Below are 19,759 nucleotides of genomic sequence, written 5' to 3'. Positions count from 1 at the left end.
GAGGCAGCTGGGGGAAACTTCTCCAATGAGACAACAAAGGACTTGTCTTTTGCACTTCAGCAAAACCTCTGCAAGCGTCTCAGCTTGGGAGTTGCCAGTCTACTTTCACAGAGCAGGTTTTTACTTTGCGGTTGGTAAAATGATCTAAGCACGCAGAAATTACCTAACTGGGAACTACAGGGAGTGCTGAGAACCTCAGTCCTTGCTGGTGTTGAACATAGGCTCCAGGAGCACTTGGCAGTGCTGGTTAGATGACCAGGTGGTATTTCAGAAGAAACGCATCATATGGCACATCCTTCAGCAAGGTGGTGTTAATTAAAATGAAAAGTCAACTCACCAGGATAAGGGACTGGACTTCAGGCACCACTGTACCGTCAATGTGGACCATTGGAAAAGGCAACAAGGATTAATGAGGTCACAAGTGATCTTTCAAGAGCTGTTTAGTAGTAGGCTGGGGGCAGATGCCAGCTGTCTGGCCTCAAAGAGCTTGGGGATAGAGGAACTGAAGCAGCAGTAGACATCTTGTCTGTGTGGTTTAGCAGGAAAAATGACAGAATGAAAGCTGGAAGGGGACTTCCCTGGTGGTGCGGTGGTTAAGAATCCTCCTGCCAATGCAGGGGGCATGGGCTTGATCCCTGGTCTGGGAAGATGCCACATGCGGCAGAGCAGCTAAGCCCATGTACCACAGTTAAGCCTGCGCTCTAGAGCCCGTGTGCCACGACAACTGAGCCCACGTGCCTAGAGCCTGTGCTCCACAACGAAGAGTAGCCCCCGCTCGCCACTAGAGAAAGCCCGCGCGCAGCAATGTAGACCCGACGCAGCCAAAAATAAATAAAATTAAATCTTTAAAAAAATCCTTTAAGAAAATAGATATTGAATAAATCATCCCCCAAAAAACAAAAAATGGCAACTCTGGAAAATGCTTTGAAGGAGAGATCCATGGGGTATTGAGAAACTCTAACAGACCTAGTTAGGGAAGGCTTCCCTGAGGACATCAGATCTGAGATCTGAAGGAAGATAGAGTACTAACTAGTCATAGAAGGGAAGGAAGGGCTTTCCATAGCGTGGCAACAAGTGCAAAGGCCCTGACGAGGAAAGAACAAGGAGAAGACCAATACCACTAGATACAAAAACCCAAAGAAATATGCCAACAGATGAGGCAGGAGGGTGCTGATCATACAGGGCTGTGAGCCCTACTATGGGACTTTGCATTTTAAAAGTGCTGGGAAACCACTGAAGCATTTAAGCAGGAGAGTGACATCATATCTGCATTTTGAAAACATCAGTCTGGCTGCTCTGTGAAAAAGAATTGGAGTTGGGCAGAAAGAGGTTAAAGTCCAAGGTTAACAAGCAGTCCAAGAGGGAGACAACAGCAGTTCACACTAGGGTGTTGCCATGAAAATGGACAGAATTGGATGGACTCAAGAGATAGAAAGCTCAACAGGACTTGGTAATGGATTATATATTGGATTATATTATGGGGGTGAAGGGAAGGGAAATGACAAGGTGATTCACTTTTCAGTTTATGCAACTAGACAAATGGTGGTACTAATCCCTGAGATAACCCTGGAAGATGATTCCCCCACCAGGAGTCTTTAAAGACAAGGAGTCAGTCGCAGATTAAAAATGCTGGAGGGACTTCCCTGGCGGTCCAGTGGTTAAGACCCCGCGTTACCAATGCAAGGGACGCAGGTTCGATCCCTGGTCAGGGAACTAAGATCCCACATGCCGCACGGCCAAAAACAAAAAAGAAAACAAAAAAAACTAAACATGTTGGAGAGAGGAACAAGGATCAGGGTCCTGACACTTGGAGGAGGCCTGTGGCCCTTTTCCTCTGATCTAGAGAGAAAGATGGGGGTCAAGTAAGTTGCACTTCTTCTCTAGCTTTTGAGGGGTAGTAAGAAAAGTGAATTCTCTCATCTTTAGTAATTGAGGTATAGAGCTGCTGAATGGTACAGGCTCCTGAACTATCCAAGACAGCTATACTACCTATACCTGACAATCTGAAGGTTTAGAGCTGTCCAATATGGTAAGCCACTAGCCACATATGGCTATTGAGCGTTTGAAATGTGGCTGGTCAGAACTTAGATGTAGTGTAAGTGTAATATACACATCAGATTTCTTAAACTTAGTATGAAAAAAAGAATGTAAAATATCTGAAATTTATTTTAAAAATATTGGTTACACGTTGAAATATGTTGAATATGCTGGGTTAAATAAAATATATGGTTAAAATTAATTTCACTTATTTCTTTTGACTTTTTAAAATGTAGCTACTAGAAATTTTTTAATTACATATCTGGCTCGAATTATATTTCTACTGGACATCGCTGTTTCAGACAAAAATTCAGACTAGTGTTTCAAGATACGAAATCATTCTACTATTTGAATCTATCCTACCGGGGAGTCAGCTTCCCTGAGCCCGTTTAACCGCTACTTAAGCACAGCGCCGGAAGTCGCTAGACTCTAAGGATCAGCACAGCCGCCCCTGGCTCCGCCCCCTGAACGACTACAAGAGCCAGCATGCACTGCGCGCCTCCGGAGACGGACCTGAAAGAGCCGCCTCTTTGCGACGTCACGCCCGTTGCGCCGCGCGGGTTCTGTTCGTTCCCTTCGAGAGCTCGCGTTGTAGAGGTGGGAGGGGAGCGTCTGTGAAGGGGGTGGTGTCGTGCGGCCGAGGGCGCGCAAATAAGGGGGACCTTGGGGGTCCTGGGTGAGGTCCCCTCTGTCCGACGTTCCGGAGCCCTTTTTGTGTGGGGAGAGGATATCAGGACCGCGCCTCTCGCACCGCGCGTCCGGTGGGAAAATGCGGCTCCTTTCAGGGAAATGCCAACGTCCCCCCGTGCAGAGAGCTCCTGCTGCGGACGAGAGCGGGGCGCGTGGCCTCTCGGCAGCATCCCACAAAGCCCAAGGGGGCAGGCACGCACGTTGTCCCTGCTGCAGGGGCCTGGAGTCTCCTGATGGGCCCCACCCGGGCCCCTGGAGGATATTGAGGAGGGGGTCTAAGGGAAGTAGGCTTCACTTCCAGCCCCTCTAAAGCCTTTTCTCCTCTGGCAGCCGAATTACCTTTTCTTTTTTTTTTTAATTTATTTATTTTTTGGCTGTGTTGGGTCGTTGTTTCTGTGCGCGGGCTTTCTCTAGTTGTGGTGAGCAGGGGCTACTCATCGTCGTGGTGCACGGACTTCACATTGCGGTGGTCTCTCCTGTTGTGGAGCACCGGCTCTGGGCGTGTGGGCTTCAGTAGTTGTGGCACACAGGCTCAAGAGCGCAGGCTCAGTAGTTGTGGCGCATGGGCCCAGTCGCTCCGCGGCAGGTGGGATCTTCCCGGACCAGGGCTCAAACCCGTGTCCTCCGCGTTGGCAGGCGCATTCTTAACCACTGTGCCACCAGGGAAGCCCAACATGCTTAGATCTTGGTTTGCTTAAATAGGCCACCACAGCATTAGAGCCTCATCAATCTAATGGCTTCCTTGTTTAATTAATTTAACACAACGCAATTTTTCTCGTTGTAGAAAAGTCAGTTGTCTGCTATATGCATTGGGGTTCAGTAGAGCCTTTTTTGTTTGTTTGTTTTTGGTGACATGTCTGGCTTTGTCCATCACCATATGATCTTATTTTCTACTAGGAAGCTTTTCATACATTTGAGTCCAAATGAGGTCACTGAGTGAGCATCCATAGAGTCAAGAGTGAGAGAGTTTCCAGGGAAGTACTCTAGGCCTCTTTTAGGTCTGATCTGCTTCATGGTTTCTTATGCATGGTTTTACGTGTCCATTACAGTTCCACTACCTGATAAGGAGCCCAAGGCAAATCAATCAGGAAATTCAAGTGTTCTTTTTTGTAATATTAATCTCAGTTGACATTAATTATGCTCAACGTTGTACCAATTGCTTTTTGTAATTATTTAAGCCTCGCAGTAACTCCAGTGGGTTACATACTACTGTCTCTATTATCAGATGATACAGAAAGGTTAAGTAATCTACGCAGTATCGCACAGTTACTTTGTAGCAAAAGCAGGATGAGAATCCGGAAATGCTAACTCCAAAGGACACACTCTGAGAAGCAGAACACTTGACTGGTGAGAAACTACTAGACTCTTGTCACTTCTCCCCTCTGCATCATAAAACGCTGTAGAAGAAATTAAAAGGTTGCTTTCCTGATGGGGGCATCAGTGGAGGTTTACTAGAGGGAGGTAAACTATCTGCTATGACGGAATGACAAGTAAAACGTCTGAAAAAGAGGACGGAAAAGAAAAACCTTTTCCCCGGAAAGATAAACTTTGTATGGTGAGGGTCTGTCCCAAGCAAGCTGAGGTCTGCAGCCTCAGCTATTTTACATGCTATTTCCAAATGAAAATTGCAGTAACAAGGATACTTCCCTCTCACATGCTTTCATTTTGAGTAGTTAGGTTCAGATTCATTAGAAACATGTCAAATATATAACATTAGAAGAAGAAAAAAAGCAGCTTGAAGAAATAGGGTATCTTCTGGTGTTGTGAGATTTGGGACTTCTTTAGTCTTTCATTAAAGATGAAAAGAAGGCAGAGGGGTAGTAGGAGAAGATGATACATAGGGTTCTGAACTGAGAAACCTCAGTATGAACATGAATGGGCTATATCTGAATGCCTGTTGAAGCACCGGTGCACGGTTTTAGCATCTTGCATTCGTTCTCCTTTCTGCCCTTCTGATGGTTGTGGGTTTTGATCAGGGCCTCAGCACCAGCTCACACCATGTGGACCGCGGATGAGATTGCGCGGCTCTGTTATGAGCACTATGGGAGCATGCTGCCCAAGCAAGGGAAGCCCGAGCCCAACCGCGAGTGGACGTTGCTGGCAGCCGTGGTGAAGATACAACCTACAGCTGACCAGGCCTGCGACCGCCCTGACAGACCGGTGCAAGGTGAGACCTTTTCTCCCTGGAACGCTGTCTCTCCCTGTAGGAGATGGTAGAACTACACAGGGTTAGGCAGGGACGATGGCGGTTGGGTGTAAACCGCGATGTTGGGCATGTTCCGCTGCTCCCCGCCAGGGGGCGGTGTACCTCTGGTGGTGGTAGATGGCCGTGCTGGAAACGCAGTGCACAGTTGAGTCAGCCTTTGGGGGACTCAGTGTGCAGACTTATCAAACCTATAGATCATTCAGATTCTGAGAGCACACTTAATGATTTTTTTTTCCCCCTCAGTGACAAAGGAAGTTGTCTCAATGGGAACAGGAACCAAATGCATAGGCCAGTCCAAAATGAGGAAGAGCGGTAAGCCCCGGTGGGGTCTGAACAGGGCCTGTTAGGGAGCTTTTGGAAACCAGTGTGCATGTCATCCGTTCCTCTTCTCGGCAGAGCAAAGGGGCAATATCGCTAGGTGGCTGACCTTTCACTTCCCACTGACTGTCGCTCCACTTGAAAGGACAGAACTCATTTAAAGAATGGAAGTAAGCTGTGGAAGCAAAGGCCACCAAGAACATCTTTCTGAGTGGCTTGAAAGTTGGCCAGTATTTTCATGCTCAAACCAAAAGTTGCCTGGGCTTAGCTATTCCATATTAGATCTGAAGCCCCACAAAGCAATCTTTAATTAAATGGAGATTTTGGCACCAGAAAGAATATGGAAATCCCTTAGAGGTCTGGCATCTTCACCTTCTGGTTGCCAGTTAACAGATTCCTCCTCCAGTTTGCTCTCCTCATTCTCCTAGCCTTTCCTCCTGGATATGATGAAGCTGTTCCAGGACCACTATTGATAGAATTTGATGGAATTTTATCACTATGAGCACAAGTATGGCATGAGGGTACAAAAGATCTGGACTCTTCTCCTCCAGATAAAGATTTCCCTATAAATCAGGGGTTCTCAGCTAGGGGAGATTTTGCCCTCCAGGAGACATTAGGCAATATGTGGAGACATTTTCGTTGTCAAAACTGGGGAGAGGGGAATATGCTAGTGGTCTCTAGTGAGTAGAGGCCAGGAATGCTGCTAAACATCCTGCAAAGCCCAGGACAGCGCCCCCCTGCCCCATTCAACAAAGCATTTTCCAACCCTAAATGTCAGTAGTTGAGGAAACCCTGCTGTAAATGCTTTGCCAGTAATGATTGTAAAACTTTCTGGCAAAGCCCTCCAGGAGCTACGTGGTCATTCTGGGTGCTGGGAGAAGCTACTATGTTCTGCTTTTAGGAACCAGGGAATCTCCAGGTTCCATATGTTTTCACCAATGTCCTGTCTTTGCCGCAGGAGACATCCTCAATGATAGCCATGCTGAGGTCATAGCCAGAAGAAGCTTCCAAAGGTAAAGCTATATCCCGAAAGAGTCTGATTTAGCTTGGGTGGGGGCCCCAGAATATGCATTTCTAATAAGCTCCTAGGTAATACTGATTATGTAGGCCTCTGAACTGCACTTAAAATAGTGCTCGTCTAGACAGTGGTTCTCATGCTTGATGTGCATCAGAATCACCTAGAGGGTTTGTTAAAACCCAGGGCTTCCCTGGTGGCGCAGTGGTTGAGAGTCCACCTGCCAATGCAGGGGACGCGGGTTCGTGCCCCGGTCCGGGAAGATCCCACATGCCGCGGAGCCGCTGGACCCGTGAGCCATGGCCGCTGAGCCTGCGTGTCCGGAGCCTGTGCTCCACAACGGGAGAGGCCACAACAGTGAGAGGCCGCCAAAAAAAACAAAAAAAAAAACAAACAAAAAAAACCCAGATAACTGGGCCCATCCCCAGAGATTCTGATTCAGCAGATCCGGGTGGAGCCTGATAAGTTGCATTTCTAATAAATTCCAGCCAATGCTGATGCTGCTGTTTCAGGAACCGCATTTTGAGAATCACTGGGCTAGGTCATTCTCATAATTCCAAATCGCTACCAGTCCCATTGGCCTGCAGTATCTCTTTCTTTGTTAGTAATCACGCAACCAGAGTCTTTCCCTTTACCACAGAGACTGGTTGTTCGTTCTGATAACATCCTGCACCCCATTAGGTACCTTCTCCATCAGCTCCACTTGGCAGCCACCCTGAAGGAGGATTCCATCTTTGTCCCAGGAACTCAGAGAGAACTGTGGAAACTCAGACCAGACCTCTTGTTTGTGTTTTTCTCCAGCCATACACCCTGTAAGTATATTAATGCCTTTGGATTCATGTTACATTGTCTGCTTCCTTATTGTTGTCTTATCCATAGTTTCTCAAAAAAACACCTTAGATGAAGTGTAGCTACAACCATTTATAGTCCCTTTTTGTGAACAGCCCAGTGTGCCTAATCATGTCTCTACCGAGGAAAAGTGGAGGGAGCTTCACTCATACTATTATTCAGTTCTCAGTTCCCAAGCAGGATTTGGAAGCTTAAAGCTGAGACCCCACAAGGTCCAAAACCAACAAGAGGGCTTAGAGGTCCAAAGCCCTGAGTTCTATGGTGATTTATCCTGAAACTCATTTCATTCATTCATTAAACATAAATTTTCTACTCCTTGTCAGGCAAGTGTGACATACTGGTTATGTAGCAGTGAATAAGACTAGTCCCTTGCTTACCCTTTAGTTTTTTAGGAAATGTAGACAGTCATGGTTAGTTAAGGTAAATTTTGATGAGTTGTAAGGGGATGTTCAGGTGCTCTGGTTGCATTAGGCAGGAAGAGCAGACCTGGCTGATTTTCTCTCCTTTGTTTTTCTGTCTTGAAAATTGGGAATAATTTCTACCCTTTGTAGACAACAGTTCAGGGATGGTAGTAAAATTTCGTCACCCTAAAAACTTTGAAATAAGGATATAATATTGTCCCCTGAGTATTAAATTTTAAAATTAACTATGCAATTAGAGCAGATAGGTGATCACTCTTAAGAGACAATAACTGAAGATCATAACTCAAATCAAAAATATAATATAGCTTATGAAAGAACAGGAAAATGACATACAGAGGGAGGGAGGACTCATCCATACTCTATTCTTAGCAGTGCCCTGATAGGTTGTTTCCTAACTCAGTGCTTATCAAACTGTAATATGCATATAAATCACCCAGGGATCTTGTTAAAATGCAGATTCAAATTCAGTAGGTCTGGGGTAGAGCTGGAGGTCTTCATTTCTAACCAACTCCCAGGTGGTGCCAGTGGTATTGGCCCATGTATCACATTTTGAATAGCCAGGGCCTGGCTGATCCCAGTGGGAGGTGTAGCATTCCTGTAGAGAGAGATACATCTGGAGATCACAGCTGGCCTGACCGCCTAATCAGAGGACATAAATCAGTGGTCTGCAGGCTGGTACTGCTTTGTGAGAGTGTACTGGTCCATGGCCAGATGAGAAAAATCAGGACTACTCAGTGAGTTTTTCAAAACACTAATGTCCTTCCATTTTAAGGTTATGAGATTTTTATGCATTTTTAAAATAATGATAAATAGGATTTTTAAAGATCTTACTTGGTGGAATAAAAAGTTGTCAACACTCTAGTTGTCTTAAAATCTTCTGGAGATTTTACTGGTCTTTGAAATCAAAATTTAGAACCACTGATCTAACTCCCAGGGTGATGGGTAATCTTTTACAGTGTGATGTCCACCGATGGTTTGTCTGCAGGGAGAAAGAACACTACCTAGAGAATGTGACTATTTGGCGCCCTTGGCATTTATTCCTCATTACTAATTGATAAGTTGGTGCCTGGATTGGCTACTTCAGACTGGTACTTGTGAGCTGTATTAGCATGAGTCAGCCTCTTGAGTTCAGGCATCTGTCAAGATCAAATCTCTGAGCCTTCAGAGTGGGAGGTGGGCCCTGGGGAATTCTCCAAAGTCACTGTCACCTTGTGAGGTCTCTGGAAGCCTGCCAGCCAGCCTCTCTGGCAACACTCCCACTTCTGCATCTCTTGCCTTTCCCACTCTTAGGTTATAAAGACCACAGACATATTATTTACACACTTTAGAAAAGCAATACACATTAGTGTTTGAAGAAGAAGCTCCCTTCTCACAGGGGCGGTGTGCTTTTTACTGATCTCTGGTTTTCTTTGATTACCTGTAAACACAGAGTGGGTCAGAAACCTCTAAACCAGCTTGGGGAAACACCAGTTGTGTAATTTACTGTGAGTCTTTACTGTGAGGATATGCAAGATGGGGAAATTGTGAGCATTATTTGCCAAACTTATTTAACCCTGAAATCAACCATCCACTTTTGTTTTCCAAGGCATCGTATGGAATAATATTCCACAAAATGCACTTGAGAAACTGTGCTCATTCTAAGCCAGGGGTTCCCAACTCAGGATCATTCTGCTGCCCAGGGGACATTTGGCAGCATCTGCAGACATTTTTGATTGTCAGACTCAGGGGTGCTATTGGTATCTAGTAGGTAGAGACCAGGGAGGCTGCTAAACATCCTGTAATATATGGGGCAAGCCTCCGTGGCAAAGAATTATCTGGCCCAGAATGTCAACGTGGAGGTTGAGAAACCTTGGTCTAATCTAGTGTTTCCAAAACTTCTGTGGTAAGAATCACCTGGGATCTTTGTTAAACAATTCAGTCTTCAAGACTCCTCCCACTGAGAGAGGCTAGCTCACTGGGTCTAGGATACGGTCTTCAGCAAGAACCTCAGAGAATTCTTGTTAGGGAAATTTGGCCAAGTGTTCTTAACTCATCTCAGGTAGCTGGGAGAATAGAATTAAGCTTCATTTAAGTCAGTGGTTCTCAAACTTGACGTTGCATCAGTATCACCTGGAGACCTTGTTAAAACAGACTGCTAGGTACCACCTCTAGAGTTTCTGATTCAACAGGGCTACTGTGGGTCCCAAGAATTTGCATTTCTATCAAGTTCCCAAGGGATGTGGCTGGTCTGGTGGCCTCACTTTGAGAACCACTGGTTTAAGTGATTTCTTCTCCTACAGGTGGGGATGCCTCCATCATTCCAATGCTTGAGTTTGAAGATCAGCCTTGCTGTCCTGTCAGTAGAGATTGGGCCAATAATCCATCAGTAGAAGCTAGTGGTAACCTAGAAGCTCCTGAAGATAAAAGGAAATGTGAAGACTCAGATAGTCCTGTGACCAAAAAGATGAGGCTTGAGCCCAGGACTCCTGATGGTATGGCTCACCATCAGAGTTTTGGCAACCAGGAAAGTGGCCCTAATTCACCAGATGTCAGCAGCTCTAATCTCACTGCAGAGGAACTAGCCACTGTCACTGGAATGGCCCCCGGTGGCGCCAAAGTGGTGGACGTTTATAGAACCGGAGCCAAGTGTGTGCCTGGGGAAGCTGGAGACTCAGGGAAGCCTGGTGCTGCCTATCACCGGGTGGGGCTGCTCCGAGTGAAGCCAGGCCGGGGGGACAGGACTTGCTCCATGTCCTGCAGTGACAAGCTGGCACGGTGGAACGTCCTCGGATGCCAGGGGGCACTGTTGATGCACTTCCTAGAAGAGCCCATCTACCTGTCAGCTGTGGTCATTGGGAAGTGCCCGTACAGCCAGGAGGCCATGCAGAGAGCACTGATTGGGAGGTGAGAGGGCAGGGAGGGAACAGTCTTTCCAAAAAGCAGTCTGAGAATATGTGCAAAGAGCCTGGACATACATACATACGTACAAAGAGTTAAGAATTTGTTTTAAGGAAATAATTAAGAAAGTGCTCAAATATTTAGCTTTGTGTGTACTAATTTAAGGGAAAAAAAGAGGAAACCACTGAAATGGCCAGCAATAGAAGATTGTGATTTTTGCTACAACTAATATTGATGAATATTTAACATGGAAAGATGCTCATAATGTTTAAAGAGCAATTTAGAAGGTAAAATGAGTTCGTTTTGGTCTTAAAGTATATATGCCCATAGAAAAAATTTATAGGAGGATATACACCAAGGTATTAATATGATTACCACTGAGTTGTGGTATTACGGGTGATTTTTTCTTCTTTGTGATTATTCTATTTTCTGATTTTTCTGCAGTGTGCATATATTGCTGTTATAATGTTTAAAAACCTTCAGACATTAGTGTTAATTTTTTAAAAAGAAAAAAAGACAAATGATGACCACTCAAGCGTGGTCTCCCTGAAGAAGGGCAGCCAAACCTGATTAATGCTGTAGTAACTGAGGGCAGATAAGGCCATGACCAGAGGAGGCCTGTGGGCCCTTGTCAAATGTACCACTCCTAAAGCTGACTGTTGGAAGCAACCCCAGGATATGACCCACTAATTCCACTCCTGGGTACATACACAAGAGAAATAAAGACATACATCCACATAAAAGTTGTACGTGAATGTTCCATAGCAGCATTAGTCATAATAGCCCAAATGTGCAACAACCCAAATGTCCATCAGCTGGTGAATTGATAAACAAAAGGTGGTAGCTCCCTGCGGTGGAATGTTACTCAGCCACAAAAAGGAATGAAGGACTGATACATGTCACAACATGGATGAACCTTGAAAATCTTATGCTAAGTGAAATAGGCCACATGTTGTATGGTTTCATGGAGTGAAATGTCCAAAATAGGCACATCCATAGAGACAGAAAGTAGATTCATGGGTGCCAGGGGCTGGAGAAGGGGATGGTGAGTGACTGCCGTTAGGTGCAGGATTTCTCATCGGGGTGACGAAAATGTAGATTGCAGTGCTTGTTGCACAACTCTGTGACTATACTTAAAAAATTGAATTATAACTTTAAATGGGTGAATTTTATGGTGTATAAACTATATGCCAATAAATATGTTAAGAAAAAAAAGGCAATCCTAGGCACTGTGCCCAAGACATTTTCTGTTTTCCATGTTTTCTTGATTCCAAGACTTTAAGTTGCTGTCTGCTCAGCTCTAGACCCACTACATGTTGGCATCTAGTTTGTGTGAAATATTCAAGAGGAAAAAATGAAGCTTTTATATTATAGTATAATTTTGGTTTCTGGCCTGTTTTAAGGACTCCCTAGGAAGCTGATGCCGACAGGTTAGTATTTCTTCTTAAGGTTTTCAAATCTGTGAAAGAGAAATGGAGTTTCTCAATATGAGAAATGGAGTTCGGTGTTACTGAAGTCCCTGAGGGGTGGTGACTCAGTGTATAGCTGTCACTTCAGAGTGATGGAAGAGATCTTTCTTCAGCCATAAGGTTCATAGGATCTGGATTCTATTCTGTCACAACCTCCTATACCATCCTCCCCATAAATAAATAAATAAATCCACACACCTTCTAAGGCCTTTGCCTCCCACTGAGACATGGGTGGTGATGTGGTCCACAGTCCAAGATACTCTCTTTCTCGATGAGTGAGCCTAAACTACATGCCTTTCCCCTCACGTTTAGGTGTCAGAATGTCTCAGCTTTACCTGAAGGCTTTGGAGTTCAAGAAGTGAAACTACAGCAGTCAGATTTACTATTTGAACAGAGCCGCTGTGCAGTACAGGCAAAAAAGGCTGAGAGCCAAGGCCGACTTGTTCCTTGTGGGGCAGGTAAGGGATCCATGTTCCACTTGCTCTGGAGTAACTTGTCCCTGGATATTAGAGTGGCCTGGAAGGGACTGCATCCTCCCAGCCTGGGGTAGCAGTTTACCACTCAAGTGGCCAATAACATGGGCTCGGGAGATACCCACACTGGGTCAAGTTCATACTCTTTATGACCCTGGGCAACTTGTCCTCTCTTAGCCTCAGTTCCTTCATCTTCGGATAAGAATATCATTTGTCAGGGTTGTTACGAAGAATAAATGAGAAATTCTGTTTCATGCATTTACTTTGTTCATCATATAATAAATACTCAGTGATTGTTAGCTATGATGATGATGGTGGTGGTGGTGGTGATGATGAATCATGAACCACTTATACTGTTGTATTCTGGAGGCCAGGCATCAGAGTGGCAGCCACTGTCTCTGGCATCATATCCAGCTCTCATGAGTCTTCAGTGGTAGGGGAATATTTTTATTAAAATACCTCTGACATTTACAGAAAACTGAACAGTTTTAACCCCAGAATCTTATCTTTTCATAGCCATCAGCTGGAGTGCAGTTCCTGAGCAGCCACTGGATGTCACCGCCAATGGCTTTCCGCAGGGAACAACAAAGAAAGGAATCGGACGCCTTCAAGCCAGGTATAGCATATTGGGGCAGAAGGAGATGGTGGCAGTGTATTCACACCTCACCACCCTCTAATTCCAGAACTTTTTCTTTCTTTTTTTTTTTTTTTTTTGGCTGCATTGGGTCTTCATTGCTGCACGCGGGCTTTCTCTAGGCGCGCAGGCTTCAGTAGCCGTGGTTCGCAGGCTGTAGAGCGCAGGCTCAATAGTTGTGGCACATGGGCCTAGCTGCTCCACGGCATGTGGGATCTCCCCGGACCAGGGCTCGAACCCATGTCCCCTGCATTGGCAGGCGGACTCCCAACCACTGCGCCACCAGGGAAGCCCCTATCTGTTCATCCTTTGGTGGGCATTTGGGTTTTTTCACTTTTTGGCTATTATAAATAATAATTCTGCTCTGAACATTCATATACAAGCTTTTGGGTGGACATTTGTTTTCAACTCTCTTGGGTATACCTAGGCGTGGGATTGCTGGGTCATGGGATAACCTTATGTTTAACTTCTGAGGAACTGCCAAACTGTTTTACGTAACAGCTGCACCATTTTAAACTTCCATCAGCAATGTATGAGTATTTCAATTATCCTGCATCCTTTCCAACACTTGTTATTGTCTGTCTTGTAATCATTTTAGTGGGTGTTAAGTTCTATTTCGTTGTGGTTTTGATTTGCATTTCTCTAATAACTAAGGATGTTGAGCATCTTTTCCTGTACTTATTAGCCATTTGTATATCTTCTTTAAAGAAATATCTGTTCAGATCTTTTGCCCATTTTTTAAATTGGTTTATTTGTCTTTTCATTGTTGATTTGAGAGATTTCTTTATATATTCTGGATATGAGTCCTTTATCAGATATATATTTCAGATAATTTCTCCAGTTCTGTGGATTGTCTTTTCAGTTTTTGAAAGTGTCCTTTAAAGCACAAAAGTTTCAAATTTTAAGGAAGTCCATTTTATCTATTTTTGTAATTCATGGTTTGTGCTTTTAGTATCATATGTAAGAAACCATTGTCACAAAGATTTACTTTGTGTTTTCTTCTCATGGTTTTAGCTTTTATGTTTAGGACTTCGATCCATTTTGATTTAATTTTTTATAAGGTGTGAGGTAGGGATCCAACTACATTCTTTTGCACGTGGATGTCCTTGTCTCAGCATTTCTTGGAAAGACTGTTCTTTCCCCTGGGAGATTTTGAAAGGAACACTTTCTTGGGCTTTACCACTAGAGATTCTGGTTTAGTGGGTCAAGGCTGGAACCCGAGAATCATTTATGAAGCTGCACAGTGATCAGACTGGCAAGAAGGGTGCCATGAAAACAAGACTTTGTATCTTCAAATTGGCTTTTATTGAAATGTGGAGCATATGATCTGTTGGACATGAGACTTGGGTTTCATGATTGTGTGTTTGGAGTTTCATGCATCTGCCTTATTGGTTCTTCTTTTGTTAAATGTTCATCTTGCCCCCTCTGCTTTTCCCTCCCAGTGAGCCACAGAGGGTCTGCAATAACACGAGGGTGGGTGGGGCTATGGGGTAGCAGCCTCCCCACCAAAGGCATTTCCATCTGTTTGGATTGAGCTGCCTCTGAGTGACTGTTGTAGGACTCCCACAATTTATAGGTAGTTCTTTTCATTCTAAGTGGCTTTTCCATTTCTTTATTATGCCCTTATAAAAAGTTGTATTGGGGCTTCCCTGGTGGCGCAGTGGTTGAGAGTCCGTCTGCCGATGCAGGGGACACGAGTTTGTGCCCCAGTCTGGGAGGATCCCACATGCCGTGGAGCGGCTGGGCCCATGAGCCATGGCCGCTGAGCGTGTGCGTCCGGAGCCTGTGCTCCACAACGGGAGAGGCCACAACAGTGGGAGGGCCACGTACTGCAAAAAAAAAAAAAAAAAGTTGTATTGTAATTAAGTTCACAGGTGGATTTGTTTCTTTTCTTTTTGACATGCTTATTTGTCTCCCTCAATGGAAATAATAATAACTTACATCTTTTTAGACTTAAAAAAAAAAAAAAGTTTTTTTCTTCACAGACACTAAGCAGGGTTCAAATGGCCTATACAGCAGACCCAGCCTGCCTCTTGGTGGCCTGAGCTGTTGAATTGAGTAGTATTTACAAAATTGTTAGGGGTAGAAATTTTTTAACCAGTTTTTTCTCAAGGGCCTCCCTGCTTCAGGCCATTGTCTGCATCTCTCCGGGAACCAGCAGTTAACCACAGGCCACGATGTGTGAGCAGAGCAGGTCACAAGGGACAGGGAGCACACTTCCTGCTGAGCTCTGCCTTTACTGTAAGTGACAGGCTAGCAGCAACCCATACTGGCCCCACCCACCCGCCTGTGGCTTCAGTTTGCTGCTTTGCTCAAGTCTAAATGCTCTTCACTGTGAACCTACACCATCTTTTACCTTAAAAGCTTTCCTTACGACTTCTTTCTGGCTCAAAATTACCATCTTTTCTCCAGATTCCTAAAGTGCTGTTTTCCAGTTTATCCCAATATGTCAGTGTTTTATGTGTGATTGGGAGTGCCCCGTGTTCTCACCCTGGCTCCGTCTCCAGTTGTCAGGTGACTTTGGACAAGTCCAGTAGCTCTCTGGGCCTCAGTGTGTTCATATCTGTAAAACAAGGATATTGGAGTAGATGATCTGAGGTATCTGACATGTTGTGGATGTCTCTCCATTTAGAAGGCAGACTCCATACAGGAGTAAGTTCATGGTGGAAAGAGCAGAAGCTTTGCAGTTCAAGAGACTGATGTTTAATTCCTGGCTCCCTTTCCCCCCAAGTGTGTGAATTGGGCAAATTACTTTACCTCTCTGGGCCTCAACTTCCCTAACAATAAAGCAAGGGTAACTCATAGTATCTGTTACACGGGAATGTTGTGAAAATTGAATGAGAGAGAGTGCCTCTAACATGGTACAGGGCTTGCAGTAGACATCTTGTTAAGATAGATTTCTTCTTCAGTCATCAAATGAATCTGCACATTATGTGTTTTGGGTTTTTTTAAGACACTTTTTTTTTTTTTTTTTTTTTTGGCCGTGTTGGGTCTTCGTTTTTGTGCGAGGGCTTTCTCTAGTTGCGGCAAGTGGGGGCCACTCTTCATCACGGTGCGCGGGCCTCTCACTATCATGGCCTCTCTTGTTGTGGAGCACAGGCACCAGACGCGCAGGCTTAGTAGTTGTGGCTCACGGGCCTAGTTGCTCCGTGGCATGTGGGATCTTCCCAGACCAGGGCTCGAACCTGTGTCCCCTGCATTGGCAGGTAGATTCTCAACCACTGCGCTACCAGGGAAGCCCCTGCACATTATGTTTGAAAGGGTCAAAGTTACTTTAATTTTAAAGACCAACAGCTGCTGGGGAGAGTGGGTTTTTCTCACTTCTCATTCCTGAGTGCTATCCTGGAACCACCTTTTTTAGAATGATCTGGAGTATGAACTCAAGACTGGGATGTTGGAACCATTTAAAATACTAGTGTGACACTCAAAGGTAATATTTTATTTTAAGTCTTTGTGTTTATTGCAAACAATGAGATAATAACAGGAATCAGATAAAGGACCCTCATTTTCAAGAAATTTAATTTTTTTTGCGTTACGCGGGACTCTCACTGTTGTGGTCTCTCCCGTTGCGGAGCACAGGCTCCAGACGCACAGGCTCAGCGGCCACGGCTCACGGGCCCAGCCGCTCCGCGGCATGTGGGATCTTCCCGGACCGGGGCACGAACCTGTGCCCCCTGCATCGGCAGGCGGCCTCTCAACCACTGCGCCACCAGGGAAGCCCGGCAAATCCTTTTAAATTCTCTTTGCCCTGAAGAGGCATATTCTCTTCCCTTCCCAGATGAGCTACCAGAGCATCCTGGAGAGATCATTACGTGGCTCATTGGATTATAAAAGAGAAGGGTAAGAGATTAAAAAAACAAAAACAAACAAAAACTAAGCGTGTCTAAGTATGTTAGAATAAAGATAGGGCTAGGTTGAAATGTGAATGTGTAATCTTTAAAAAATTATGTATGTATAGCTTTCCTAGCTCTTTGATACACCAACCAGTAGTGTTAACCAGCTCACCAGGAAGACTAATATCTAAGAATGTAATCCTCACTGTTAAAAGGAACTAGGGCTTGTTGGAGCATAGCAGCTAGTGGCCACCAAGATTATTTTGCTCCACAGATGACATCATTGGTTATTTTTGGGTGGGCCTCTTTGACAGAGGAATTACTATTATGATCACTCTGTTCTGCTGTTGAACAAGTCTTGAGAAAGGTCTTACTTCTCTGGAGGGAGATATAACACCTTAACATTACTCATGAGGTGACTTAGACCAAAAGCATTCATAAGAGAAAGTGCCATTTGCTCCTCCAGAGGGAATAATGTTGAAAACATTTTACAGATCTGGTCTCAAGAAGCTGTTAAGCTGTCACTGATGGCTTTTCACAGTGACACTGGAGGCCTTGACACTTGGCCCAGTGTTGGTGGTAAATAGAATCCAGTGTGCCACCTTCCAGTGAGGTTTAAGTGTTGTGTTTCTTTAATGAACCTTGAGTGGATCCCATCTCCAGACTACAGATTGTGGCATGGTTGATTACTAAGGCTTGTGAATGAAATGCCTTGACATATTTCATTAATGTTCTGTAATAATATAGCCAAATTTTCTCTCGTAGTTGTACATCGGTAGCCACTGGGTTATAGCAAAAGTCTCATGGGCTCACCTATCAGTATTTCAAAGGGAAATGTGAGCATCCCGGGCAAGATATTAGTTTATTTTTTGATGTTCCTCTTTTGCTGATTCTGAGTGATGTGGACAGTGGAAATGTTGAGTCTGTAAGACTCTCTGGACTTCTTGAGCAATAAAATGTGTGGTCATGTCACCAAAACTTTCAGAGTCTTGAATCTGGAGATGAAATCTTTGATTCTGAGTAACAGTGAACATATCAACTTATCTGCCTGAAGACAGACATACAATAAAACATAAATAATGTTTGTTTTCAGCTGGGTAAACCAATCCTGATATAGTGCTAGTTGTCTGAAAAGAAAAAAATTCTAAGTCTCCCTTTTTTGAGGGTCATGGCCTCCTGGCTTTACACTTAATATGTTTCTATTAGCTATAAACTTCTTTGTCTCTCTTTTTATGCTTAGGCCTAGAAAGCATAGGGAGCTGCCAGAGAGCCTCGTTTCTTTGTCCTGTATGAGATTTTCCAGGACCATCACTTCCCTGCTCCAATATATAGAATAATTTCTCTTCAAATTGCGCTGGTTCTTTTACAGGAGAATAACATCAGCATCTAAACTCCATGTTCGAAGCATGTATGTTTGATGGTTTCTTACAAGTCCTTGAGGTGTTAGCTTCATATAAGTAGTTGGTGCACCAGTGAATGAGCTACACAAAATATTATGTAAAGCTGTAAGGCTTGGCTAAAAGTAATTAATTGTCTAATCAGTCAATATGAATTAGTCAGTATTATTCACACTTAAACTACTAGATGAATAAAAGATTTAACATTACAGTTGCCTTTGGTGACCACCCTTTGGATATATTTTCACTAATATTGAACAGTCAGATTATTTTCTTCTTGAGTAATAATTTTCAGTTCTAGTGCAGTCATATAAACACTTGCACAGTATTTTAGTTTTATAATTTAAGTTCATTTTCAGTTCAAGGGGATTGATATTTCAATCTGACAGTTCTTACTTAGTGGCAGCTTTAGCTACAACTCCTTATTAGCTCTACCAGGCCACTTTATTAATTGAATGGAAAAAAAAATATGAGAAATATCATTTCTCTACCATCTTTCTAGTCCACCTGCAATGACCCAATACATAGTATGTATAAAAGACTCTCATATACAATACAAGCTCTCTGTCAGAGAAACTCATTTTATTTTCTACTCTTGATAGAAAAAGAAACTGTAGTAATTTTATTGAAATCTACATGTTTTAAGTGAACACATATCAAATGTAGAATATCTGTATGTATCTGTATTATATAGAATAGCTGTATTTTGTAGATAGATAGATAGATAGATAGATAGATAGATAGATAGATCTGTTTCTGGGCATTCTGTTCTGTTCCATTGGTTTGTTTGTTTTTCCCTGCACCAAAACCATACTCTTAATAACTGTAGTTTTATAATAAGATGATATTTGTTAGGGAAAGTCCTCTTGCCTTGTCTTTCAAGAGTGTCTTGGCTTTTCTTAGACTTTTAAAGTTCAGTTTGGGGAGAATTGACATTTTTTATTGTTAAGTCTTCAAACCAGGAATATGGTGTATATCTTTTTATATAATGCTGGTGCCAAATTGGCAGTTGTGCCCCAAATTTAAAACAAGCAGTTTTGAATGTTCACTTATTTAGGTCTTCTTACATATATTTCAGTAAAGTTTTATGATTTTCTTCACATAAATTTTCACATCTTTTATTAGATTTATTTCTTGAATGATGTATTAGTTATCTGTTGCTGTGTAACAAATTACACCCCCCCCAAAAAAAAAACCTAGTGACTTAAAAAAACAGTTAACATTTATTATTTCACAGTCTCTGTGCGTCAGGAATTTGGGAGGAGCTTAGCTGGATAATTCTGACTCAGGGGCTTATGAGGTTGCAATCCATTATGTCAACCAAGACTACAGTCATCAAAGGCTTGACTGGGGCTGGAGGATCCAGATTCAAAATGGCTCACTCATGTGGCTGCAAGGTCAGTCAGTGCTGGCTGCTCGCAGGAGGCCTCAGTTCCTCTCAATTTGGGTTTCTCCATAGTCCTACAAGTATTCGTCTTTACAACATGATGGCCGGTTTCTCCCCAGAGCAAGCAATCCAAGAGAGCAAGGCAGAAGCCA

General features: G+C 43.8%; 1 protein-coding gene across 12 annotated transcripts in view; it reads left to right on the top strand.

The window, feature by feature from the left end:
* Window positions 1-2,550: 2,550 nt before the first annotated feature.
* ADAT1 (adenosine deaminase tRNA specific 1) overlaps window positions 2,551-19,759 on the top strand; it is a 49,617-nt gene continuing 32,408 nt past the window's right edge. For 9 of the 12 annotated variants that reach the window (XR_009560187.1, XM_060289872.1, XM_030863306.3 and 6 more), the window contains exons 1-9: window positions 2,579-2,634; window positions 3,953-4,074; window positions 4,704-4,894; window positions 5,177-5,245; window positions 6,210-6,264; window positions 6,948-7,078; window positions 9,817-10,420; window positions 12,196-12,341; window positions 12,873-12,972. Coding sequence is in view for 11 of the 12 variants with exons in the window: in XM_060289872.1 (XP_060145855.1) it covers window positions 4,726-4,894; window positions 5,177-5,245; window positions 6,210-6,264; window positions 6,948-7,078; window positions 9,817-10,420; window positions 12,196-12,341; window positions 12,873-12,972 (1,274 nt within the window). In the remaining variant the exon portion in view is untranslated. Of the gene's footprint in view, window positions 2,635-2,664; window positions 4,075-4,703; window positions 4,895-5,176; window positions 5,246-6,209; window positions 6,265-6,947; window positions 7,079-9,816; window positions 10,421-12,195; window positions 12,342-12,872; window positions 12,973-16,768; window positions 16,831-19,759 lie in introns of those variants that run through there. The other 3 variants (XM_060289874.1, XM_030863300.2, XM_030863297.2) reach the window with 3 other exon arrangements.

Source organism: Globicephala melas, chromosome 19 (assembly GCF_963455315.2).
Source record: "Globicephala melas chromosome 19, mGloMel1.2, whole genome shotgun sequence".
Taxonomy (NCBI): domain Eukaryota; kingdom Metazoa; phylum Chordata; class Mammalia; order Artiodactyla; family Delphinidae; genus Globicephala; species Globicephala melas.
Note: the sequence above shows the minus strand (reverse complement) of the source record. Positions and strands in the feature narration are given on the sequence as shown.